Genomic DNA, 26,035 nt, shown 5'->3' on the forward strand with positions numbered 1-26,035 from the left:
TTTAAAAGTCTGGGTTAGGAGGAATATTTATATTCCTAATTCTGTACATTCACAATTAACTGGAATAATTATAACAAAGAATGCTTCCTTACAACTTCAATGTCTCTTTGAGTTCTGCTGTGTTTACTCATATTAAAGCAATAATTTGGAAAATGATATTCAAGGAAGACATATTACTCACATGTTTACTTCCTCTTCATTCAATAACTGCATCACTAGCAGGGTAATATGAAAGGCGCCATCACTGATCATTGCTTTGGCCAATTGTTTGTCTTGTTGTATTATTGCATCTTGTAGGATCTTAATTCCTCTTGTAATCTAATCACACACGTGCAGACACACAAAATAGAGATTAGGCAAACGACATTTTTTATGGCAAAATGTAAACTAAGAAGAAAAATAAGCAACAATCAAAATTAGAACAATGTCAAGATTCTTCAACCGAACAATGCTGAATCACCTATTTGTTCTCAAATACCCTGGGTAAAATGACTTGGGAAACTTAATATGGTGTATAAGTTTTTTAAAATCATACAATTCGTGTCTATCTTGAACACACCAAGCCTAATACCCTTGTTTTATAAACTGGGTCACTGGCTGAAAACCTCTCAGTGACCATGCATCTTTTCAGAAACTTGCAGTATGACTCACAGTAATTATGATCTTTCCTACAATAAAAAAAAAAAAGAGTTTTATTCTTGCCACAGAAAGGTCAAACCAGCAGACAACATTCCATTCCTGTTGGAAGTATTATTTATTTGTCCCCAAGTGAATGTGTCTGAGAAGCCATTCTTCATGGCCTTTAAAATTTTTTAGGACAGCAATAATCTCAACAGGAGTGACTATTGTCATTTTTCCAGATGTATGAGGAGGGGCATAACGATCGAGAGAGAGCTGCAAAGCCATCCAAATGCATACAATAGAAAAACAATTACAGTCACAGGGAGGTGTGAGCCCTGTTCCATCAGACTTGTCCTCTCAGTCTCTGCTATGAAACAAGAAAGATGCTCTTCTCTCCTCCATTTCCAGTCAGGTACAATTCTAGTCCACTTGTACATGGGACTAAAAAAGTGCCTTAGGAAACAGTTTGAGGGGCGCCTGGGTGGCTCAGTCGGTTAAGCGTCTGACTTTGGCTCAGGTCATGATCTCACAGTTCGTGGGTTCAAGCCCTGTGCTGACAGCTCAGAGCCTAGAGCCTTCTTCAGATTGTGCCTCCCTCTCTTTCTGACCTTCCCCTGCTCATGCTGTCTCTCTCTCTCTCTCAGAAATAAATGAATGGATGAATGAATGAATGAATGAATGAATAAATGAATAAATAAATAAAGGAAATGGTTTGAATATGAAATAGCAAACCAAGCAATACTCAGAGAAAAGGGAGCACATAGAAGCCCTGAGGCAGCAAAATTATTCAGAGGAAAAAGGGGAAGGAGAGAGACCTGGCAATAAAAGCAGAGTCCATTAAAAAAAACAAAACAAAACAGCAGAGATAAGAAAAAACTGAATCATGAGCACAGCGGACTGCTCTGATACTAGAGTAGCTGTTTTATCCTGAACAATGTTTCCATTATCTGCAGAATGTGACTGGACAAATCATGAGATGCCATCCTGAGATCTGACTTCCCATGTGTCTTTACGATAAATATGCATCACCAAATAACCTGAGCATTTCTCTATTCCTTGCAATATAGACGAGGGCGACACAGGAAATGGTGTTTTCCCAGAAGGAAGTTATACAGTAACACCTAACATAACATTTCCCAAGGCAAGAGATCACTTCTATGAAAACTAGCAAAAGAATACCCTTAGCCTGATAAATAAAATGCTCTTGATATAATAGTACACAAGAGACTTACAGAGTCACTTTCCTCTACTCTGTATCAAAGAAACTAAATTATAAACTCCTCAAGGGCAACGTTTATTTCTTCTAACCCACCATCTCACCACAGTGACCAGTAATAATAAAAATATTTAAAATACACCTGAAACTAATATACTACTGAATATTAATGATACTAGAATCAAAATAAAATAAAATAAAATAAAATAATAAAATAACTGACATAAGGACACATCAGTAAATGTCAGTTCACATTATTCTAAAATGTGCTTTTTCAGGGGTGGTGGCTCAGTTGGATGAAGTAAGTGTCCAACTTTGGTCTAGGTCATGATCTCACCATTCTGGAATTTGAGTCCTGCACCGGGCTCTGTGCTGACAGCTCAGAGCCTGCAGCCTGTTTCAGGCTCTGTGTCTCTGTCTCTCTTTCTCTCTCTCTCTCTCTCTGACCCTTCTCCACTAGCACTCTGTGGTGATCAAGTGATGCTTTGACGATCCAGATTAATTTATATATTCCTTGATATTAAGAGTTTTTAAAATGCTTTTTTATGCCTAACTACATTCTCAAAACATAAAAGAGAAAAATGCTAAAGTCTTCTCTGTATCCCATTTTAAGAAGTATCAATGTCATTACAGGCCAAAGGAAACTAATTTTTAGAGTCGCTGTTTAAAATTCTACAAAGCCATTACCCTTATCTGTCACCATAACCTCCAGCCATTGACAGGACTGCACAGGCACAGTTTAAAAACCTAATACCATAGAGTCATTTTAAATATGATATTGAAAGACAATTTTAAAAATAAGAGTATTATTAAATCTTAAATATTTCATGGAGTATTATCTTTGTGTTTAGAAAATTTTTAAAAAGTCTATCTGTTAAAGCTCAGCACTAAGCCATATTCTACATGCCTAACAATTATGCAGTATGAAAATTCATGGTTATATCTTTTAAGCTTTCTAATTGACTCAAAGCATATATACATATGAGTGCAAGGAAAAAAGCCTTAAAGTTAGTACTTCTGCATGAGGAGAGAAGTTACATTCTAGCATGAAGTAGAATGTCTGTGCCCTCATCTTTTGACATTATTTTCAGAATTTTTCTAAGCTGTTAACTTGTATTGTTTCTAAATTTGCTGCCTCGTTAATATTTACTAGAATTATCACTTCAGTATGCTACATAATTTTTCTTCAGTGCTGAATACTTTCGTTTTTCTTGCTTGTCTACAGCCATGAAAAGAGCTTAAAAAATTGATAACATAGCAAAACTGGAGTTAAAGTAAAATGTCCTTCTGAAATAGGAGAATTTTCTATATCTACCAAATGCTTAACATATACACCATGATATCAAATACTTTTGTAATTACATTTCCCAGAAAAGAACTGAATGCACAAATCTACTTTTATTATTTTTATTAGACCAGCAATTTTTACATTACTAAATGATGAAATATGGAATTAAAGGTTACAAATGCCTTTTAAAACCCCCAAAAGAAAATCATATTTTTCCAATAATATAAAAAAATTATCCAGGGCGTCTGGATGGCTCAGTTCGTTAGGTGTCCAACTTTGGCTCAGGTCATGATCTCACAGTTCACAAGTTCTGAGTTCAAGCCCTGCATCAGGCTCTGTGATGTCAGCTCAGAACCTGGAGCCTCCTTCGGATTCTGTGTCTCCCTCTCTCTCTGCCCCTCCCTGGCTCATACTCTGTCTCTGTCTCTCTCTTTCTAAAAATAAATAAAATGGTTTTTAAAAATTAAAAAAATATATCTTATAAAAAAATTAATACACTCCTGAATTCAACCCATTTCTAATTGTTCTCCTGTACTTCTTCAATGTTACCTCATACTTATTACCACTCGTAAGAAAGCCCATAAAACCAGCAGGGTAATCCAACTAGAACTAATAATCAAACATTTCTAGCCATTTAAGAAACATATAGGATTTATTAGAACTCCATTAAATTCTTTTCTTCTTTATTTTTGTTTTTAAACTAATGTATAATTGCAGGTAATGGAGAAACACATCCTTTCACATACCTGCAGTCTAGAGATTTTATGCTGCAGTTCTAGTGCATTTTCCAATCCTGTTTCTTAAAAGTATGAAATTATGATTTTCCATTAATGAAGAATCTCAAACATCTAAGGATGTGTTTAAAAATTAAAGACCCATGTCAGTCTGAACACTTTCTTCTTTAAAACTAGATGCCAACAAGCAGAGGCCAAAAGTAGAGCAACTCATTGTGAATGTGCTAGCTTCCAAAAGCTTGTTTGCAGGTCACTTAATTGGAACTTGGAATACAGTCTCCCATTGAAACAATGTTATAAATGCTGCTTCTTTTCCCAGGCCTTCCCACAAAAGCTCATAAGTAGTTTAAAATAGAAAATGAACATTTGATACTTTAAAACAAACAAACAAAAAGGATGCTCATAGAAAAGATGTAAAATGTGTCTCCTAACCTTGCCCCATCCTCTCTGTATTTGTATATACACATGCTACTAAGTACGAATAAGTCTCTTGAGAGGGAATCATTAAATTATTTCATTTCCAGGTCCCTTGACACCCCCATTCCCCACTACTACGAGTCACCCTACCCTCCAAGGATGGCTGATGAACCTATATTATGAAACCAAAATTTGTAATACTGCATTTCTCATTTGTAAACTATTGTAAATGTTCTGGTCGCAACTTGGCATGCCAGGAACACATCTTCAGCCCTGAAATGACAGTATTGTGTGTGTGTGTATGTGTGTGTGTGTGTGTGTGTGTGTGTGTGTGTGTGTGTATTTCTGCTCCTGCCAAGCTCTGCTCTAGGTAGTGGGAATGAGCCGAAGACTTGTGAGGAAGACAAACAAGTTCCGACTGCAAGAATGTCAGATCACAAAAGGAAAGGAAAGCTATGAGAGCTTGGAGGTGGCAAGCTAGGGGGTGACCGAGACAGGAGGGTCACGGGTGAAGAGGTTTGAGCTAAGATTTTGACATTAACAAAACCAAGAGGTAATGAAAGAAAACTCCTAGACAGAAAAGGCTTTCTCTGGGGGGAGAAGGCACCTGGCAAGTTCAAGGCCAGAGGGGCTCAAGCAGAAGGAACAAATGCAAAAGTGGAGAAGGCTGAGGCATGGAGAACCTCACAGAACATGGTAGAGTCTTTGTCTTTACCCTAACACCAACAGGAAAATAGTGAAGTATGGAAGCGGGTGACGCGTCCAGATCTGGGTTTAGAAAATAAGCATTATCACCTCCATCTTACACCTAAAGAAACGGAAACTACAGACACTAAGTAACCTGACCAACATCCACAGTGGAATTTGTAGCCCAGATGGTATTCAAACAAGGCCTATGGGGCTCCAAAGCTGCACTCTTCCCCCACCACCTCCCAGAAGGTGGGAAGCAGACACAAAGGTTACGGCAGCTGACGGGGTGAAAACTAAGAGCTGCAGACTGTTCTCTCTCATCCCCTTCCTCCGGTCACTGTAGTGGCTAAAATCCTGAACTCAGCTTCAGAAAGAAAGAACTTCTCCGGCCCCTTTCCTCTCCAGCCCTTCCCCACCAGTCACCCCACGGATCTTCACAGTCAGAACGAGGCTAGGAGAGGAAGGACAGGCATGAAGGGGACACAGAGCTGCTGTCCAGACTACCACGGGCACCAAGAACGGAGGCGTGAAGGGAGACAGGCTCCAGAAGGGATTCGTTAAAGCGGCTTATGGAAGTGCTTCTCAAACTTCTACACTTGACAGAGTGCAGTGCAATAATCTCTAAGCAGCAAATCAGAATAAGGAACCCGGGGTCTTGTCCAGTCACAAACCACATGTCCTTGGGGAAGTCACATGGCCTATTTCACATTCTGGGTCATTAGGACCTGGCTTCGGACTTCTCACTTAAGCAGCACCAGCTCTGACTTCTAGCTTTCTGCTAACTCCCACACGTACATATAACCCTAAATTTCAAAGAAAACCTGCCAAAATAACTCAAAGGTATTTTAATATATTTAATATATAATTGCTAATGACATTAAAGTTTGTATCACCTAAACACTTTTAAGGACTATCGTACTATCAACATAACAGTTTTTACTGGCAATCTACCAGTAAAATCGGAATCCATTCTTTACTGCATTAAATTCTAAAACCTTGCAGTGCTAGGTTATACAAATTTCTCTTCTTATGTATCTTTTTTCCCCAGCTAAACTACCTCACAGACTAGAAATTTTCTGAACTGTCTCAATAAAATTTACTTTTTTCTTTTGATATTTATTTCTTTGAGTTCAGTTTTCATTAGCATTCCCTAGACACATTCTAGTTAAATAAGGGGAGAAACAAACTTAAAATGTGCCTAGTGTTAAAAAGACAACCACAGGCCCAAAATGGAGTCACATGTTAAGAGCCTCATATCAGCAAACCAAGACTTAAAACCTAACCGAACTGCAGTTTCAGCCCCCTGGGAACATAACCAGTCAACATGGAATTTCTGGTCAGCACCAGAAAACTTAGTGACAGACCCCTTCCATTCTCCTTAGAAGGGTGTCTCCATCTAAAACAATAGATTCTTTGCTAACTGTTTCCTTCTTTCCCCTCCCTCTCAACCTTTAAAACCCTTTCCTTTTCTGCAGCCTGGCAAAGCACTTTTCTGTTTGATGGATGGGATGCTGCCCGATTCATAAGTCGTTCAATAAAGCCAATAGGATCTTCAAGTTTACTGGGAATTTTTGTTGTTGAACACTAGTCAAAGAGATCATAGCCCACAGTCAAATAGAAATTCAGATCTGCCTCTCAAACTGGGCCAAGATATGAAACGGCCGGTCTTCCAAGTGAAGTGTGCTTTCCTACCTCGCTGTTTCACCAGTTTGAATTAGATACTGTAGCTCTCAGCCACATATAAGGGTTTCTTAGTTTGGGCCAATGGGCCGGTCCCCTATCCTATTACTCATACAACATTAATTTTCCAGATTTTTAATAGATTTCTATCCGAGTTTATCATGCAGTATTAAACTGGTGCAACAAGGAGTAATTTTTAAAGAAACTATGTCACAATAATCATTACCATACACAGGACCAGCAGCAGGAAATCCCAAAACTTTCCCAGCAGAGATTTCAAATTCTTCTACCTGGTCACCGGTTTCAGCTTCTGACAGATTCCTCCATTGCGGTGAATAAACAGAGAGAACCTTGACATGCCATCTGGCAACACATCCAAAATTACTTATATGACTGTTTAAATAATATTTTTTTTCAAAATTACTGTTTAAATACATTCTATTGTTTAAATAAGATTATTTCGGGGGCACCTGGGCGGTTCAGACAGTTAAGTGTCCGGCTTCAGCTCAGGTCATGATCTCACGGTTCATGAGTTTGAGCCCTGTGTTGGGCTCTGGTCTGCTCTGACAGCTCAGAGCCTGGAGCCTGCTTTGGATTCTGTGTCTCCCTCTCTCTTTGCCCCTCCCCAGCTCACTCATGTGTGTTCTCTCAAAAAAAAAAATAAATAAACAAACAAAAAAACAAATAAATATTTTTTAAAAATTTAAATAGGATTATTTCCAAGGAACTACTCTACAATCCAGCAACTGCACTACTAGGTAATCATGCAAAAGATACAGGTGTGCTGATTCAAAGAGGCACATGCACCCGTGTGTTTATAGCAGCATTATAGACAATAGCCAAAGTATGGAAAGAGCCAAATGTCCATCGACTGAGGAATGGATAAAGAAGATGTGGAATATATACAATGGAATATTACTCAGCCACAGATCTAGAGTGTATTATGCTAAGTGAAATAAGTCAGTCAGAGAAAGACAAATATCATATGATTTCACTTATCTGTGGAATTTAATAAACAAAACAGATGAACATAGTTGGGAAGAGAAGCAAAAATAAGATAAAGAGAGAGAGGAAGGCAAACTATAAGAGACTCTTAAATACAGAGAACGAACTGAGGGTTGCCGGCAGGGTGTTGGGTGGGGCGATGCGCATTAAGGAGCGCACTTGTTGGGATGAGTACTGGGTCTTACATGTAAGTGACAAATCACTAAATTCTATTCCTGAAATCATTATTACATTATATGTTAACTAACTTAGACTTAAATTTTTAAAAATATAAGATGACAGTAAAAAAGAAATAAAAATAAAAATAAATAAATAGGATTATTTCCTTTGGAGCCCACCTAAAACTACCACCAAAGATACTTAAGAGCGGAGAGCAAATAGGCTTCCAAGCATTTAGTGTACCTTAAATCTAATTTAAAATGAAACTCTGTGGGGCACCTGGGTGGCTTAGTCGGTTAAGCATCCGACTTTCGCTTAGGTCATGATCTCGCGGTTCGTGGGTTCGAGCCCCGCGTCGGGCTCTGTGCTGACTGCCAGCTCAGAGCCCGGAGCCTGTTTCAGTCTGTGACTCCCTCTCTCTCTGACCCTCCCCTGCTCACGCTGTCTCTCTCTCTCTCCTAGAAATAAATAAAACATTAAAAAAATAACAAAATAAAATGAAACTTTGTGTAAAAATATTTTTTTAAATAGTACCTCTAAAACAAATGAATAACCAAACAAACAAAAAGCAGAAACAGACCCATAAATACAAAGATCTGATGATGCCTGAGGGCAAGATGGTACAGAGACGGGATAAATAGCTGAAGTAGTGTGGGTGGTACAGGCTTCCAGTTACAGAATGAATGAGTCAGGAACTGAAAGGCACAGCACAGGGAATTTGGTCAACGGTAAGTAATAGTGCTGTAGGGTGACAGATGGTAACTACAGTGGTAGTGAGCACAGCACAATATACAGATTGTCAAATCACTATGTTGTATAACTGAAACTAATGTTACATTGCGTGTCAACTATACTTCAATTTTAAAAAAAAGCACCTCTTTGTTGGTGATCGGAATGGATAGGAAATAGTTGGGTTGATAATCTTTTTGCTTTTTTTTCCTCTTCTTTGTTTGATCTTTACTGATCCGTTCATTTTCTTTACTTCTCTCCAAATTTAAGTGAGGCACATCAGTGACTAGAGGGAAAAAGTCAAACAATAATATGTCTGATGGATTTAAACAAAGATAATTTAGCCAAAAAAAAAAAAGGAAACAAGCACTACATAAATAGCCATCATTCATAAACAGTCATTTTCAAATTTAAAGTAGGAGCTAGCAACTGTTCTGGAAAGGAACTCAGAATAAATAATTTAGGCTCTGTAGATCATATGGTCTTTGTCAAAACTACCCAAGTCTACCGTAGACAAACGTAGACGAATAGGTATAGTTGTGTTCTGATAAAACCTTATTTACAAAGCAGATAGTTTGCCAGATTTGGTCCATGATCTAAAGCACGACTAACAACCATTCTCTCCCTCATGCCACAATTTTCATGATACTAGAAAAGATCACTTTTTTCATACATCTTGTATATGTATATTTGTGACTTCCACAACATAACTACTCAGAGCAATGCCACCCAAAGTTTGGTTCATAGTCGATGTCATTCTACAAACTATTGCAAGAATTAAGACTACTTTAGAAACTTTCATAGCAAGTAGGCAAAGAAATTCTGTCTACTGAATTTTGGTTTCTATCTGTGTGTGTGTGTGTGTGTTTCATTTTTCTAATAGTTCTTCTTTTACTGTATTTTACACAAGTATCAGTTGGCAACAAATAGGAAATTTAAAAAAAAACAACTGGCCCTTGACCACAGATAACCAAGAAGCACTTAGCTACTTGTTAAAGTCATCTTCAAAAGACTCATTTACAACACCCAACAATTTTAATTATGAAGCTATACCCCAGAAAGAACTACCAAATTAGTATGAAATGCCACTGTCTCCTTTTTCACAGATTTGATCAGGAGGTCCCCTATGCATGCAAAACTATCACTGATTGAGTTTTCAAGCTGTGTCTTCTTGAACAGTAGCTGACTGTTAAAAATGGAGTGTCTTATAGAGGCTTTGTAAAAACTCAAATATAATTAATTGTATATTCTGAGGTACGATTTCAGAAAGGGGTGGGAGGAAGAAACCACCTTATTTACCTTCAATCCTATAAAGCTGGCTCCATCTTTAGGATCAACTCCTATTGGGCCTGGTGATCTCCTGCAAATAATGCCTTATAAAGGACTGTGGGGGAAGTCTGAGCTCAACCAATAGTCCAGAACCAGTGTGCCTATGCATTCCTGATCTAACTCAATTCCTTATTATGTATGAGGAAACAGAAGTACAAAAAAACTTTTAAAAACTACTCAATGTCATAGAGTCAAATATGACATTTAGACCTTTTAACTCTCTCCATCTAGTGTATTTTCTACTAGGTCAAACTGCTTCTCTGTCAAGGTTCAGCAAAACCGAAGAGTAGAAGTAATTTTCCTTATCCTATTGTTCTTTTTTTTTTTTTCCAAGACTTTATTTTTCAGTAATCTCCACACCCAACATGGAGCTGGAATTTATAATCCCAAGATACCAAGACCAAGAGTCTCATGCTCTATCAACTGAGCCAGCCCCTACTGTTCTTAAGAGTAGGGACACCTGACTGCCCCAGTCGGAAGAGCATGTGACTCTAGATCTTGGGGTCAGGAGTTCAAGCGCCACACTGGGTGTAGCAATTACTTAAAAATAAATAGATAAACTTTAAAAAGATTTTTAAAAGCAAAAAATTAATAAAATATTAAGACTAAACAATATTAAAATAAATGTCACAAATAGTGTCTCAATGCTAATTTCTAGAAAATTAGTAGAGTATGGTAAAAATTGAAAAACTAAGGGTTGGTGGAAATAGACATGCTTTTTTTCCTAGGACTAGCACACCCTTGTGACATCTAGAAGGTGGGGGTAAATTAAAATCAAGTAACAAGTCTGACTACATCATTAAGAGTTAGGAAAAAATTATCCGGTATGTTTGTGCATCCACTTCCCTACTTCATATCTGATGCTAAATGTGGCTAAAATGATGTATCTTCACAGAGAACAAATATTTAAAATATAAATTATTACTTTCTTTTATATACATGAGCATGTCAGAATTTATAAGTTCTATTGCTAAGAAAAAGTTTCCAGCATTCTCATCTGTATAATGAGCCTATCTGAATTGCCTCACATGATGCCACTAGGATTTATTCCCTGTGCAATTCTTTAAATATGGAAAATGACATCAATAGGGTGTTGAGCAGCTTGTAATTTTAGACATCTAAGAAACAGTCCTACATTTGACTGTAGTAACACAAACTAAATCTACTAATTTTAAACAGAACCCACAAAATATGCTAATAAAGTACCATATATATTTTAAATCCATGTCTAAATACATTTCTAGCCCACCTCCATCTGCTCTTAGTAAAATGGTACATCAGTAATGGCAACCAATTTTAGTATAGTCTAGATCAGAGTTTGTGGGTTAGAATCTGGCTCCCCTACTTAGTGGCTGTGTGATCTTAGATTAGTCACATGAAGTCCCCTACTTCAGTTTCCTCCTAAGTTAATAGTAATAATAATAGCTACCTCATAGGGCCATTTTTGAGTCAGTTAATACGTGAAAGCTCTTAAACTACATCCTGGTTCAAACTAAGCACTATCATTAGCTATTAGAGCTATGACCCACTACCTGGAACTCAACAGAATTAGGGAGATAAATGTTTTATCTGCTAAGATCATTTATAAAACTCCAAAAAGAAACTGACATGAAGTATAAACTCTCCATTGTCTTTCATCATCCAGATCACCTGTACTCCCTATGATTATGTAAAATGAAGAACAATCTTAAGCAGTTTTTAAAAAAGTAAATCCTGAAAAATAGTTCTAAAGCAAAACACCCATTTTTTAAAGTAAAATCACAATAATTATAAGTAAGTTCTCAGCATCCGTCTTTTTATAGACGTTTGTCCACATCAGGACACAACCCCAAGCAGCACTGGAAGCTGATATAATAAGTATCTGGCAGTTCCCAACATATGGCTATGTAGAAAAAGAAATCTACAAAAGGAAAAGCGGAGGGGGAACGGGAACAGAAATTGGCAAGGCAACTAGCCAGGTCTATTTCAGTCCTATAGGGGATAGCACTAGATAGTGAAAAGAGCATTGACCCCAAGACTAATCTTCCAACAAGCATCTTTCTATCAGGTCACTTCATTTCTCTATCTGCAAACTCAAAAAGCTGGCCAATCAGTAGAGAAATAGCTTATTCTAGGTCTTAGGTATAAAATATACCAGAGGAGACTGGCTCTTCAAAGACTCCTGCCACAATGTCAAAAGGTCTCTAGAACCAATTTGTAGGTCTCCCCACTGGCCAATCATAGCACAAGTTGAGCATCAAATAGAATAATAACTTCAAGGGATGTCTGGGTGGCTCAGTCGGTTAAGCGTCCGACTTCAGCTCAGGTCATGATGTCACGGTTCATGGGTTCGAGCCCTGCGTCAGGCTCTGTGCTGACAGCCAGCTCAGAGGCTGGAGCCTGTTTCGAATTCTGTGTGTGTGTCTCTCTCTCTGACCCTCCCCTGTTCACACTGTCTCTCTCTCTCTCAGAAGTAAATTAAAAACATTAAAAACATTTTTTAAAGAATAATAACTTCAAGACAATAGGAAATTCAAAGCATTTTTGCAGCCGTTTTGCCACTATTCCAAAATTTATCAAGATTCCTTAATCTGGGGTGTCTGGGTGACTCAGTTAAGCTTCCAACTGGAATGTAAAGGCCAGAGAAATACATTAAATAACCATAATGTAGGTACTTCTATACAACCTGATTTCCTCAATAAACACACACACACACACACACACACACACACACACACACGAAAGGAGAGCTGTAGACGAAAAGAAACTGAAGAGATGTGTCAATCAAATACAATGTGTAGACTTTGGTTCCTAATTCAAAACAGTTTTTTTTTAATTATGACAGAGAAATGTGAATACTCACAGACTATTTGATGACATTAGGAATTATTCTTATTTTTGTCATGGGAAAGATATTTTGGATATGCTTTCTTTTTTAAGTTTCCTTATCTTGTGAAGACACATACTAAAGTATTTACAGATAAAATATATCTGGAATATACTTCAAAATTATCTAGTGAGGAAGAGGTGAGGAATAGATGAGGCTCGGTCTACTAGTCTACTTTTGAATATGCTTGAAATTTCCATCATTATATACACATATTTAAAAAAAAAAACAAAAATCCAGGGACATGGGAAGAACAGCTAGATAATCTCTACCTAGAGTCCCTTCTAGTTACATTTTTTGTGATCTGTGATAAAGGCACAACTTAACACCTATAACAATTAGGATATTTCATGGTAAAATTAAATCAAGAATGGTGTCCAGCAGTGCCTGACTGGCTCAGTTGGATGAGCATGTGACTCTTGATCTCAGGGTTGTGAGTTCAAGCCACACACTCAGTATAGAGATTACTAAACAAAAATAAATAACCTTAAAAAAAGTGTCCAAACTAATAATCCAGCTGATTTTATAACTTCTAGTTCATTTCAAAACTAACATAGTAGAAACAGAATCCTGAACCCATAGTCTAGTTTTTCTTGTTGTTGTTTTTTTCAAACTGCTAGTATCAACCCACTACTGGGTTACTAAATCAACACAGAAGATAATGTAAAAGCACTTTTTAAAACCTAGAATAGAATGGAATGTGGTGGGGTAGAGAACAATGAAATGGAATAAAATCGTTGTAGACTAGCATAGAATACTACAGAATAGGACAGAATAGAAGCAATATTCTACCTGCTTATGGCAAGTCTAAGTATTGCAAAATACCACGAAATCTGAAGGTTTTGCCTACATGTGTGTACCAGGCGGCAGTGTAAAATGTATTCCTTCCTGTGCAGACATTGAATCTGTACTTTACTCAATATGAACAGGCTTCAAGACGTGGCATTTAAGAGACTACTGAGACGTTTAGCATTTTCAGTTGTTTTATACCTTATCTGTTCAAAACTAAACTGTTCTTCCTGGAGTGACTTTTTTTTTTTTTTTTTTTTGCCATTTCAAACATTCCATAAGCCATTCTACAGACATTCAGAGAAGGAAAATCATAATCTTGGAATATAATAGTTATAATTGCATAACAACTCTTGTAACAATTCTGGTATCATGAGAATGAACTGGGTAAAATCCCAATTCAAAATACCTCTTAAAGGGGAGTCTGGGTGGCTCAGTCAGTTGAGCACCCGACTTTTGATTTTGGCTCAGGTCATGATCTCACAGTTTGTGGGATCGCTTGGGTCGTGCTGTCAGCACAGAGCCTACCTGGGATTGTCTCCCCATCTCTGCCCTTCCCATGCTCAGGTGTGCGTGCATGCACACACTCTCTCTCTCAAAAACAGATAAACATTTAAAACAAACAAACAAAAATACCTCTTAAAAACAAACAAACCTCTCGGTAAAAATAAAGAGATACAGTGTTTTTCTAACTTCCCTTCTCTAATCTTATCTATAACTATTTAACTTTCTTTCCAATTGGAATATCTAAAATTTTCTTTTGTGGGCACCTGTCAGGCCTGTTCAGTAGAGCATGTGACTCTTTTTTTTTTTTTAATGTTTTATTTATTTCTAGGAGATAGAGAGAGAGACAGTGTGAGCAGGGGAGGGTCAGAGAGAGAGGGAGTCACAGACTGAAACAGGCTCCAGGCTCTGAGCTGGCAGTCAGCACAGAGCCCGACGCGGGGCACGAACCCATGAACCGCGAGATCATGACCTAAGCGAAAGTCAGACGCTTAACCGACTAAGCCACCCAGGAGCCCCTAGAGCATGTGACTCTTGATCTCACGGTTGTAAGTTGAAGCCCTATCTTGGGCGTAAAGCTTACCTAAAAAATAAATAAATAGATAAAAATAAACAAAATGTTCTTTTGTTAGGCATCACGGACAGGGCAAAGTTGAAAATTTTACAAGAGCTGGGCAAAAAAGAAAAAGAATCCTGTGACTACTCATTGCTATAGCACAGTTTTATTTGCCCTTGTAATAAGTTTATTATTACTATTTTTTAATTCACTGAGTCCTGCAGATTTATAGTCAGGGTTATTACACACTGAGCCCAATACCTCTTTTCCGTGGTTTGCATACCTTCTTTGCCTTTTATTTGCAAATTTTATTTGTATGGACAGAACATAAAATCCCTTCTTTCCTTATCGAACTTCATTTTATCTCTAACTTTGAAATCACAATCTAAGTTCTAAAATACAATATGCAATTATTCTTTTATGTTATATGAAAATATAATGAGCAAAGTATTCACGTAGTATCTAGTTTACTAATAAAGACATTAAAGGTCAGTGACCACAGAAGCAAAATGGAGAACGCTTGGGCCATTCACCCTGTCATTCACTGGATTAGAGCTCATAACCTTATCTCATATATTTAATTCATTACCCTGCTAATTTTCATAATGATTTCACTAGCCATTTCAATGTGCTTTAATGAATCTGGTCATTTTAATAAAGGCTGAAATTCTCTGATCCATGCATGTGTTTTCCTACCCAAAGCACATGTCGTTTTATGCCATTTATCTAATTTTTCTTTAGGTTTTATTTATTCCCTCAAAAAAATACTACAAGAGAATGAATTATGGGAGAAATTACTTTCATTGTTATTGTTGGTTGACTGTCTTCACACTTCCTCTTAGACAAAAGGCTGAAAACAGACTAGATTCTTTGTTTTGATCATCTTTTCTTTTTTCTCAATGTTATGTAAGCAGTCAAAATCTTTGAAGTAACCATTCTTAAAACTCCTCAATTTATGATTTAAAATATTACCTTCTCTGTTTCATAGCATTATTCCCCCTCATTATCTGAGTAACTTCAGCAAATTACTAAAACTTAAAAAAAATTTTACTTCCTTCACTCAGTTTCTCTGAGGATTAAGAAAATATAAAGCTAATTTAGCAATGTACTAGATGCCCTCGATAATCTGATTATAAAATACTGTTCTCGAGATGAAATTTTTTTAATATTTAACTTAGCAAGTATACTTGGGCAAAACCTTTGTTGAGATTTATAAAAATCTACACGTATTGATAAGTTGAATCCTCTCAACTCCTGAAATAGCTGCAATTATTATGACAATTTTCTAGATAATGAGATTGAGCCTAGGCACTTGCTCAAAGGACACAATAAGTATAAGAGCTTGGTGCTGGGGAAACTGGACAGCTATATGCCAAAAATGAAACTGGATCACTTTCTTAACCACACATAAAAATAAACTGACAAAATAAAATAAATGTGAGATCTGAAACCATAAAACTAAAAGAAAACACAGGCAGTAATCCCTTTGACATCGGTTTTTAGCAATATTTTTCTAGATGTCTCCTCAAGCAAGGGAAACAAAAGCAAAAATAAATTATTGGCACTACACCAAAATAAAAAGCTTTTGCACAGCAAAAGAGATCATCGACAAAAGAAAAAGCAATTCCCTAAATGGGAAAAGATATTTGCAAATGATATATCCAATAAGAGGTTAATATCCAAACTATAAAATGAACTTCTACAACTCAACACCAAAAGAAAAAAACAAAAACAAAAACAGAAAATTAAAACATGAGCAGAGACATTTTTTCCAAAGAAGACATACAGATGGCCAACAGACATGATGAAAAGATGCTCATCAGGAAACTAATTATCTGGAACCTGCAGATCAAAACCACAATGAGATTTCACCTCATACCTGGCAGAAGAGCTAGAATCAAAATGACAAAAAATAGGAAGCATTGGCAAGGATGTGAAGAAAAAGGATCTCTCACGCACTGTTGGTAGAAATGCAGGTTCATACAACCGCTGTGGAAGACTGTACAAATCCCTTTAAGGATAAAGGGATGCCTGGGTGGCTCAGAAGGTTAAGCACCTGACTCTTGATTTCAGCTCAGGTCATGATATCATGGTTTGTGAGTTTGAGCCCCATATCAGGCTCTGTGCTGATGGCACAGAGCCTGCTTGGGATCTCTATCTCTCCCTCTCTCTTAAAAGTAAATAATTTTAAAAAATATAATTCAAAAGCAGAAATACCATATGATCCACTAATTCCACTAGTGGGTGTTTACCCAAAGAAAATGTAAATGCTAATTCAAAAAATATATGCACCCCTATGTTTACTGCAGCATTATTTAAAATAGACAAGATACGAAATCAAGCCAAGCATCCACAGATGGACAAATGGATAAAGAAGATGTAAGTATATTTATACAGTGGAATATAAAAAGAATGAGATCTTGCCATGTGCAACAACATGGACGGAGCTAGAGGGTATTTATGCTAAGTGATAGACAGAGAAAGACAAATAACATGATTTTACTTATATGTGTAACCTAAAGAAACAAATAAAAAACAGACTCTTAAAATACAGAGAATAAACTGATGGTTGCCAGAGGGAAGGGAGGATCAGTGAAATAGATAAAGGGGATTAAGAGGTACAAACTTCCAGTTATAAAATAAATAAGTCAGAGAGTTAAAAGGTACAACACTGGGAAAATAGCCAAAAATATTGTAATAATGTTGTATGGTGATAGAGGGTGACTATACTTATGATGGACACAGTAATGTATGGAATTGTTGAATCAGTATGTTGTACACCTGAAACTAATACAACATTATATGTTAATTACACTTCCAAAAAATTATTTCGGGGGGACAGAAATGGGCAGAGGCAGGGAGGGGGACGGGGAGTGAGAGAGAGAAAAGGGAGGGAAAGAGAGAAAGTGGGGAGGGGGGGGGAGAGAGAGAGAGAGGATCTTAAGCAGACTCCATGCTCAGTATGGAGCCTGCTATGGGGCTCAATCCCAAGACTTTAGCTGCAATCAAGAGTTAGATGCTCAGAAGATATGAACAGACACTTCTCCAAAGAGGACATCCAGATGGCCAACAGACACATGAAACGATGCTCAGCATCCCTCCTCATCAAGGAAATACAAATCAAAACCACACTGAGATACCACCTCACGCCAGTCAGAGTGGCTAAAAGGAGCAAATCAGAGAACTCTAGATGCTGGCGAGGATGTGGAGAAACAGGCACCCTCCTACACTGTTGGTGGGAATGTAAACTGGTACAGCCCCTCTGGAAAACAGTGTGGAGGTTCCTCAAAAAACTAACAATAGAACTCCCCTATGACCCAGCAATAGCACTGCTAGGAATTTACCCAAGGGACACAGAAATGCTGATGCATAGGAGCACATGTACCCCAATGTTCACAGCAGCACTCTCAACAATAGCCAAAACATGGAAAGAGCCTAAGTGTCCATCAATGGACAAATGGATCAAGAAGATGTGGTTTATCTATACGATGCAATACTACATGGCAATGAGAAAGAATGAAACCTGGCCATGTGTAGCAACATGGATGGACCTTGAGGGTATAATGCTGAGCGAAATAAGTCAGGCAGAGAAGGACAAATATCATATGTTTGCACATATAGAAGGATTAGGAAGAACTTAATGGAGGACCATGGGGGAGAAGAAGGGGGGTAATGCTGGGGGAAAGGGAGAGAGGCAAACCATGAGAGACTCTTGAATGCTGAGAACAAACTGAGGACTGATGGATGTGGGGGGGAGGGGGGAGATGGGCATGGAGGGGGGCACTTGTAGGGAGGAGCACTGGGTGTTATATGAAAACCAACTTGACAATAAACTATTTGTAAAAAAAAAAGAGAGAGAGAGAGAGAGAGAGACAGATGCTCAACTGGCTGAGCCAACCAGGCGACCCCCCCAAAAAATTTTTAAGTTTATTTATTTAAGTAATATCTATACCCAACATGAAGTTTGAACTGACAGCCAGCCAGGTACCCCAAAAAAACTTTTTTGAAGATAAAGTATAGAATCCTGACAGTCTGACTCCACAGCCCTCACTTATAACCGCCAGAGTTTAACACTATTAGGAATAATGTTAGTGGACATGATCAAAGAGGAATAAATTCATTCAACTCTATTTACTGAATCAATGAAGCTTACAGTTTTAAAAGCAAGTTTTTAAACACATTTAAAAATTCTAATTGTAGAGGCACCTGGGTGGCTCAGTCCATTAAGTGTCTGACTTTGACTTGGGTCATGATCTCACTACTCATGGATTCTAGCCCTGTGTCAACTGTGCTGACAGCTAAGCCTGGAGCCTGCTTCTGACTCCTTGCTCCCACTCTCTCTCTTTCTCTCTCTCTCTTAAAAATAAATAAACACTTAAAATTTTTTTGGAATTCTAATTGTATTTTTTCATAAAAAGAATAAAACACACTCATAAAAATTTGAAAATTAGAGAAAGGAACCAAAAAATTGCTCAAAAAAACCCTCTCTTAACCACTGTGAATTCTGGTGACAGGTCACACAAAGTATTCACACTATTGTAAACAAACAGCCCATACTTTTTTCCACCTACCTTTTCACTTTGCATTTTAGGTAGGAAATATTCCTCATAACACAGTTTTCAGAAATATGATTTTCATAACATGTAATTGCATAATGTGTAATTTAAGGCATTAGGAGAGCTTATTCAATCACTCTCTAATTTGGGACATTTGGGGTTTTTTCCCAATATTTCCACTATTTCACAAACACTGTAACATATATTTATGAATAAAACCTCTTTCCACAAGTAAGACTATGTCCTTGCATGGGGAATCCCATGAGTGGATCTATCCCATGTTTGAAGATTGCTGGAGACCCCAACAAACTCCATTCTAAAAGGACTTAATACACTGTCACAAGCAACATAGACAGGACATTAAAAGCATTGCATATTCTTTTGCAAAGATATTGCCAATCTGATAAGTTACAGTCATATTTTAAGGTACATCCTTTAATACATCTGAAGTTGGATAACACTCAATGTATTTATTTATTTATTTTTTTAATGTTTTTATTTATTTCTAGGAGAGAGAGAGAGACAGTGTGAGCAGGGGAGGGTCAGAGAGAGAGGGAGTCACAGACTGAAACAGGCTCCAGGCTCCGAGCTGGCAGTCAGCACAGAGCCCGACGCGGGGCCCGAACCCACGAACCGCGAGATCATGACCTAAGCGAAAGTCGGACGCTTAACCGACTAAGCCACCCAGGCGCCCCTCAATGTATTTATTTACTGATTGAATTTTATTTTCTATGTCCTTTGCCCAGCACCAATGTTACCTGACACACTGCAGGCACTCAATGTTTGTTGAATGAATTAATGTATTTATTGGGATTTTCCAGGGTTTTTTGTTTTGTTTTGTTTTCTTGTATATTTTTTAAAGGGAAAAGATAAAACCTTTATATTATTTGACACAAATATTTGCCTCAAGCCCCTCTGTAAAAATTTGAATGTGTACTCCATGCTTCCCCAGTCAGAGATGACACAGAACATAACTGATCTTTTTAAAATTTTTTTTAAAGTTTACTATACATTTTCTTAGTGATATCTATACTGAATATGGGACTCAAACCCATGACCCCAAGATCAAGAGGCAAGAGGTATATGCTCTTCTGAATGAGCCAGCCAGGTGCCCCTACTTTATCCTTTTTTAAAATTGACTCACAAGGGGCCCCTGAGTGGATTGGTCAGTAAAGCATGCAACTCCATCTTGGGGTCAGGAGTTCCCCTCCCATGTTGAGCACAGACATTACTTAAAAAAAAAAAAAAAAAAAAGGAAGTTAAAAACAGATTTGGGATAATCACTTAGTATAACACGTGTTAAGATTCCACCTTTATTTGACACAGCATTTTTCCTTTTTTTAATATTATTTTTTCACTTTTTCAATGTTTTTATTCATTTTTTGAGAAACAGAGACAGAGCACAAGCAGGGGAGGGGCAGAGAGCGAGGGAGACACAGAATCAGAAGCAGGCTCCAGGCTCTGAGCTATCAGCACAGAGCCCGATGCGGGGTTCGAACCCATGAATCATGAGATCATGACCTGAGCCGAAGTTGGCCACTTAACTGACTGAACCACCCAGGTGCCCCTGAGAGAGCATTTTTCTATAAATTTTTTTTTCAGGAAAAGGTAGGTTTCAATCAGTATTTTAAAATGCTTAAGAGTTGAAGAACTCTTTAAAATAAAATTTAATGAGATTAGCTAATAAATAAGTAACAAAATAATAATTACCCATATCTTTAAAATCTCTAATAATTAAAAGGTTAGAATTCTGTGTGAGGTAAAATAAGGATTACAGTAACTTTGATGTGAGAACTGAATTCTATACTTTTGAAAAAAGGCACTCAAATATTTGATTTAAATGTGGCTAGATAGACAGGGCTATAAGTCTCTTCAGAGAATTGAGTCAGTTAAACTAAAGCTCCCCACCAATTTACACTTCATGGGAAGCACACTAAGCTATTCCTACCAGCAGCAGAATGACTCTTCATTGCAGACTCTCATTCAACTTTCAGAGTCAAGACTAACAGAAACTCCAAACCTTTTCTAGATGGCTTGCTGGGTTTCTACCCAACTAATTAATGACATTTCCATCCTGTAAACAGAACAGACCCACCCAGACCCAGGTCAACAACTCACTAATATTATATTTTCTCCCAGACTATGTTCAACCTATAGAGCCAGAAGATGTGAGTCAGGTTGTACTACTTCCTCGATATTTGTAAAAGATTTTCTTTCACACTTACATTTAGATATTTTATTTCCAATGTGTATATTTATATTCTAATATATATAGTTTGAATACGTTTTATATTTAATTCAACATAATGCTCTAATACACCTTATATTGTGACATATAATTCTAGTAAAATAATCTCTTCTCAAAAACAAAACAAACAAAATATTTAAAGACCCACTTCGGCCAACAAGGCCACACGACCCTGACCGTGACACAGCACCCACCCTCAAGGTAACACGGTTGGCAGTGCCTAAGACCGTCTGAACCAAGCATTTGGGGAGGAGTTTTCTTACTGGCAAGGGTTCTCCTTCCCACGGTGTTCTTGTTAGCACTACTTTCCTCATCACTCTGCCAGGGTTTCTATCGGCAAGAATTTCTTGTCAGTTAACTCACACTTTCCACCCACCAAAGGAAACTGAAAGAACCAAAGGCAACAACCAGCAACATGAGAATTTTAAGGCTGTCATCTACCACCAGCTAGGAAACTGGTTAATTTTCCATGTTAATAAATGTAAGAGAAAGCCACGCGAAGGCCACTCAAACCACAAACCAGTTCTGGATACAAACGCTATTCCTAACTCTATCTTAAGTTGAAGGGGTGACAACGAAACTCCCGGTTTTTGTGCATTTCTATAAAAATCTCATTTCACAGAAACTAGCTAGTTGTTTCTAGTGTCTGCAGAATTTTAGTATTTGTTTCTAGTGTCTTAGTCAATGCTATTATAAAAATGAGAGAGAACAAGTTGTCCCCAAATAACTAAGGGATATGTTTCAAAGTTTTTGTAAATAGCATTGGTGCATTATTTTACATCTTTAATGGCCCTCTTACACATATTACCTCCTGTGATCTGTAGAGCAACACTGGGAGGGAATCAGGAGGGAATCCCCTACGGTTCACGGTCGAAAAGTCCAGCTCATAGAGTTTAAGCGTCCAGGATTACACGAGTAGGAAATGAAATAACCAAAACGCAAAACACAAGTTTTCTCTTTCTCTCATACCACACTGACTGTAAGTTGGAGCTTAGAATTTGAAATCTATCTTCCCACAAAAGTAATATTGTACATGGTGGTTTGGAATCTAGACTAACCCACAAAGACCTCTAACTCACAAAGACTGAACTATCAAAAAGTATGATAGAGCTAAAAATGGACTTGTGTGTGAGCCTGGGTGGCTCCGTCAGTTAAGCATACGACCCTGGATTTTGGCTCAAGTCATGATCCCAGTGTTGTGGGATCGAGCCCTGCTTTGGGTTCTGTGCTGAGCATGGAGCCTACTTGGAATTCTCTTTCTCTCCCTCTGCCCCTCTCCCCCTGCCCCTCTCCCCCTGTTCACAAGCATGCTCTCTCTCATTAAAAAACTAAATTAAAATAATTTTTTTGAAAAAAGGACTCGGGCACCTAGGTGGCTCAGTCAAGCATCTGACTTTGGCTCAGGTCACAATCTTACAGCTAATGAGTTCAAGCCCTGTGTCGGGATCTGTGCTGACAGCTCAGAGTCTGGAGCCTGCTTTGGATTCTGTGTCTCCCTCTCCCTCGCCCATCCCTCCAACTTGTGCTCTGTCTCTCTCAAAAAATGAATAAACATTAAATTTTTTTTTTAAAGAAAGGACTTGTGCAGATAGACCCAAGCCCCTAACTTACATGCTTAACATTTCTTTAGTAATAAATATAACATAAACTACAGAGAAAAGATTGTATTTGTATAAACAATTAGCTAACCTCCCAACGCCCATCCTCTGAAGAAGCAACTAGTCCATTCAGAGCAGGAAAGGAGTGCAGAGCCACAAACACATCCCCTTCCTTCTTTCTGGTCCCGGTGGTCATTGTTTCTCCTCACCAGGGGAGATATAAGAATAACAGCAGCTTCAGAAATAGGATTTGCTCTCTGAGATTCTGGCAGTATCTCACTGTCAGTCCCAAGTAGAAGCTGTTTGTTCCAACAGATAAGCCCTGTGTCAGTTATGTAAAGTCGTAAGTACCCAGAGCTGGAATGGTAAACAAGTTCCTTTCTTGTTCCCGCCTCACTGATGAGCACGCCAGTGGGAATGATTCAGATTCCAACAGGGTTCAAGGGCAAGAAGGGTGGATGGGAGATGCCCATCACAGACATGTAGGCATGGTTACTCGGGAAAACTCTTCTTTGTTTTATATCCAAATTAGAGAAAGTAGTGACATCAGAAAGAGGGGATTGCATTTTTTAGATAATACTCAATTTATTTGCTTAAAAAGTAGGAAGTTAAAAGGAAAACAAGATTAAATCCTTGCTATTCTTGCCCCTTGTTTCCAAAGGATACCTTCTTCTACCTAACAGGTACAGTCCTTCATATAAAGGTTTCTCAAACAGCTGTAAAACCCACAAAAGCTGCTTTTCTCTACAAGCCAGATGTAAAGGAAAAGATAGGAAACTGTGCTGTGCCTGAGCAAATACCTCTGTCCTTCCTTTTCCCCGGGGATTATGGAAGGGGAAAAAAATTATCAGAGATTTAATACATTTTAAGTATCCCTCTCTCCCTACATCATCCCAAAATATAAATCAGGCTTGCTGGGTAAGAAGACAGTGAGATGGGGAGCAGTGTGGTTTCTGAGGCTGGACGAACACCAGAATCCCATGGGATGTTTAAAAACAAAAGCGATCCCCAGGCCTCACACAAAGGTGGAAAAGAGGCCTCTGTGCTTTTCCATCACTGCACAGAGAATCCAGGTGATCAGCCAAATCCAAGTACAGTTAATATAAAGGAAAGGACCCCGGATGGTACATACTTACCCGCCAGGCCCGTACTCCTGTCAAATCTTCGGGACGCCTCGAGGACACCCACTAATGCCACATCCAGGTCAGACACCTCTCCTGACACACCCTCGCCCCTTACACCCCCCACCATCCTGCACAGCATTCATCTTAAGACATTCCAACTGTTCACCAAAGAAATGGCTAACAAATCCGAAATCACAAATCCCGCAAGTAGTTATTTTCAATTATGTGAATGGAGCTAATTCACTTCTCTGAGTATCACTTTTTTTCCTAGAAATGAAGAGATTAAACTAATTTTTTTAATGTTTTTTTTTAAATTTATTTTGAGAGAAAGAATTCCAGGGTAGGGACAGAGGGAAAGGGAGAGAGAGCATCCTAAACATGCTCCATGCTGTCAGTCCAGAGTCTGACACACGGGGCTTGAACTCATGAACCTTGAGATCATGACATGAGCAGAAACTGAGAGTCAGACGCTTAACCGACTGAGCCACCCAGGTGCGCCCTAACTGTTTTCCCAAACTACCACCCAGCTTTATTGCTCAAAATGCAAGCTAAAGACTGAGAGTAATAAGGACCCCAAGAAGACAGAATCTATACCCATGGAGGCCAGAGTGGGCCCAGCCCCTTCTGCCACCTAGACAGATGTTCCTTGGTGGCAAGGAACCCCACCACGGGAGAGAGCCAACTAATTTCTTATGGATCCTCTAGTTATAGAGCCTCGGTCAAGATAAAACTGTATCAAATGATAGCAAGGCTCTACAGAAGACAAAAGCAAAGTAAGAGTCAATAAACATTTGTAGACTACATTGGTGCTTTCGCTTATTTTCTATTCATGGGTAACCTGGATGATAGGCAAATCTGTCTTGTTTTCAGTACTTACTTGCACACTCATCTTGAATATCTATAGTGGCAAATGGCATGTCTATCAGAGAATCCATAGCATTAGCTTCAGATTCTTCTGATGTTTCCTGTTCTTTGGACACATTTTCACACTCACTGGAATCTATGCCTCCTGTAACAGATCAAAAAGAAAAATGTATTATTTAGCTTATTTTTAAAAATTAGATCCTACACTAAAACAAGTCAACTGAATTAAAAATAAATTAACATCTGTTGAGAAATGATACAACTTGTATTCAAACATATTTTAAAGTTATATATTTATACCATATTCTACATTTTGATAACTGCACTTTTCTCTCAAACAGCATTAATAATTTTTTGAAGTAAGTATTCAACTCAGGGTTAGATGGAGACAGAGTTAATTAACGGTCCTCAAGCTCTTTTCTTCATTCTAAAACTACATTTTTCCCGTACCCTTTTTGAAAACAAACGAACAATGTTTTGTCAGTCTCTTCCACGTTTATTTTTAACAATATGACTTATATGTACTCATTTGTACAAGTTCTAACCTTTCTTTTTTTTTCAATAAAAACTTCCAAGTTTTTTCTATTATTATATTCACATTGGAAATTCAGTTTAAAATTCAGCTCTAAATATGCTTTTCCTAAGAATTCACTGATTCAAAAGCAAAAGATCTTATAGTTTCTCTGACAGGCGTCCCAAGGACATTCGCTGATATTAAAGCCACATTTCACGTTTGGTCTTTTTGTTTTCTTGTTACAGGTGGAACAATCCTATGTCCTGGGTGGAGGTTAAGGGAAAGAGGGTGTCTGTTCAAACTGATAAAGTTAATTACAAAATGTATCAGTAGGTGGTAGTTCCAGTACCATTATTTTGCAACACTTTTATTGACAGAACACAAGTGTGGTTTGAAGTAGGACTGAACAAAATCTTGGGATAACTGTACTTACTAAAGACTAATTTACCATGAAAGGAGTTAATGAAGTCACTTACTTCATTCTGTGGTAATCTTCTATTTTCACATATAGTACCTAAAAACCACATTCCATTAAGAATATGGCTTAC

General features: G+C 37.9%; 1 protein-coding gene across 2 annotated transcripts in view; it reads right to left on the minus strand.

The window, feature by feature from the left end:
* AKAP7 (A-kinase anchoring protein 7) overlaps positions 1-26,035 on the minus strand; it is a 148,679-nt gene that overhangs the window by 117,038 nt on the left and 5,606 nt on the right. For both annotated transcript variants that reach the window (XM_039240398.1, XM_039240399.1), the window contains exons 2-4: positions 24,987-25,118; positions 8,686-8,825; positions 182-318 (exon numbers count right to left, since the gene is read on the minus strand). In XM_039240398.1, coding sequence (XP_039096329.1) covers positions 182-318; positions 8,686-8,825; positions 24,987-25,118 — 409 coding nt within the window. The remainder of the gene's footprint in view (positions 1-181; positions 319-8,685; positions 8,826-24,986; positions 25,119-26,035) is intronic.

The sequence above is a fragment of the Hyaena hyaena genome, unplaced genomic scaffold (genome assembly GCF_003009895.1).
Source record: "Hyaena hyaena isolate Hyena2069 unplaced genomic scaffold, ASM300989v1 scaffold_178, whole genome shotgun sequence".
Lineage (NCBI taxonomy): Eukaryota > Metazoa > Chordata > Mammalia > Carnivora > Hyaenidae > Hyaena > Hyaena hyaena.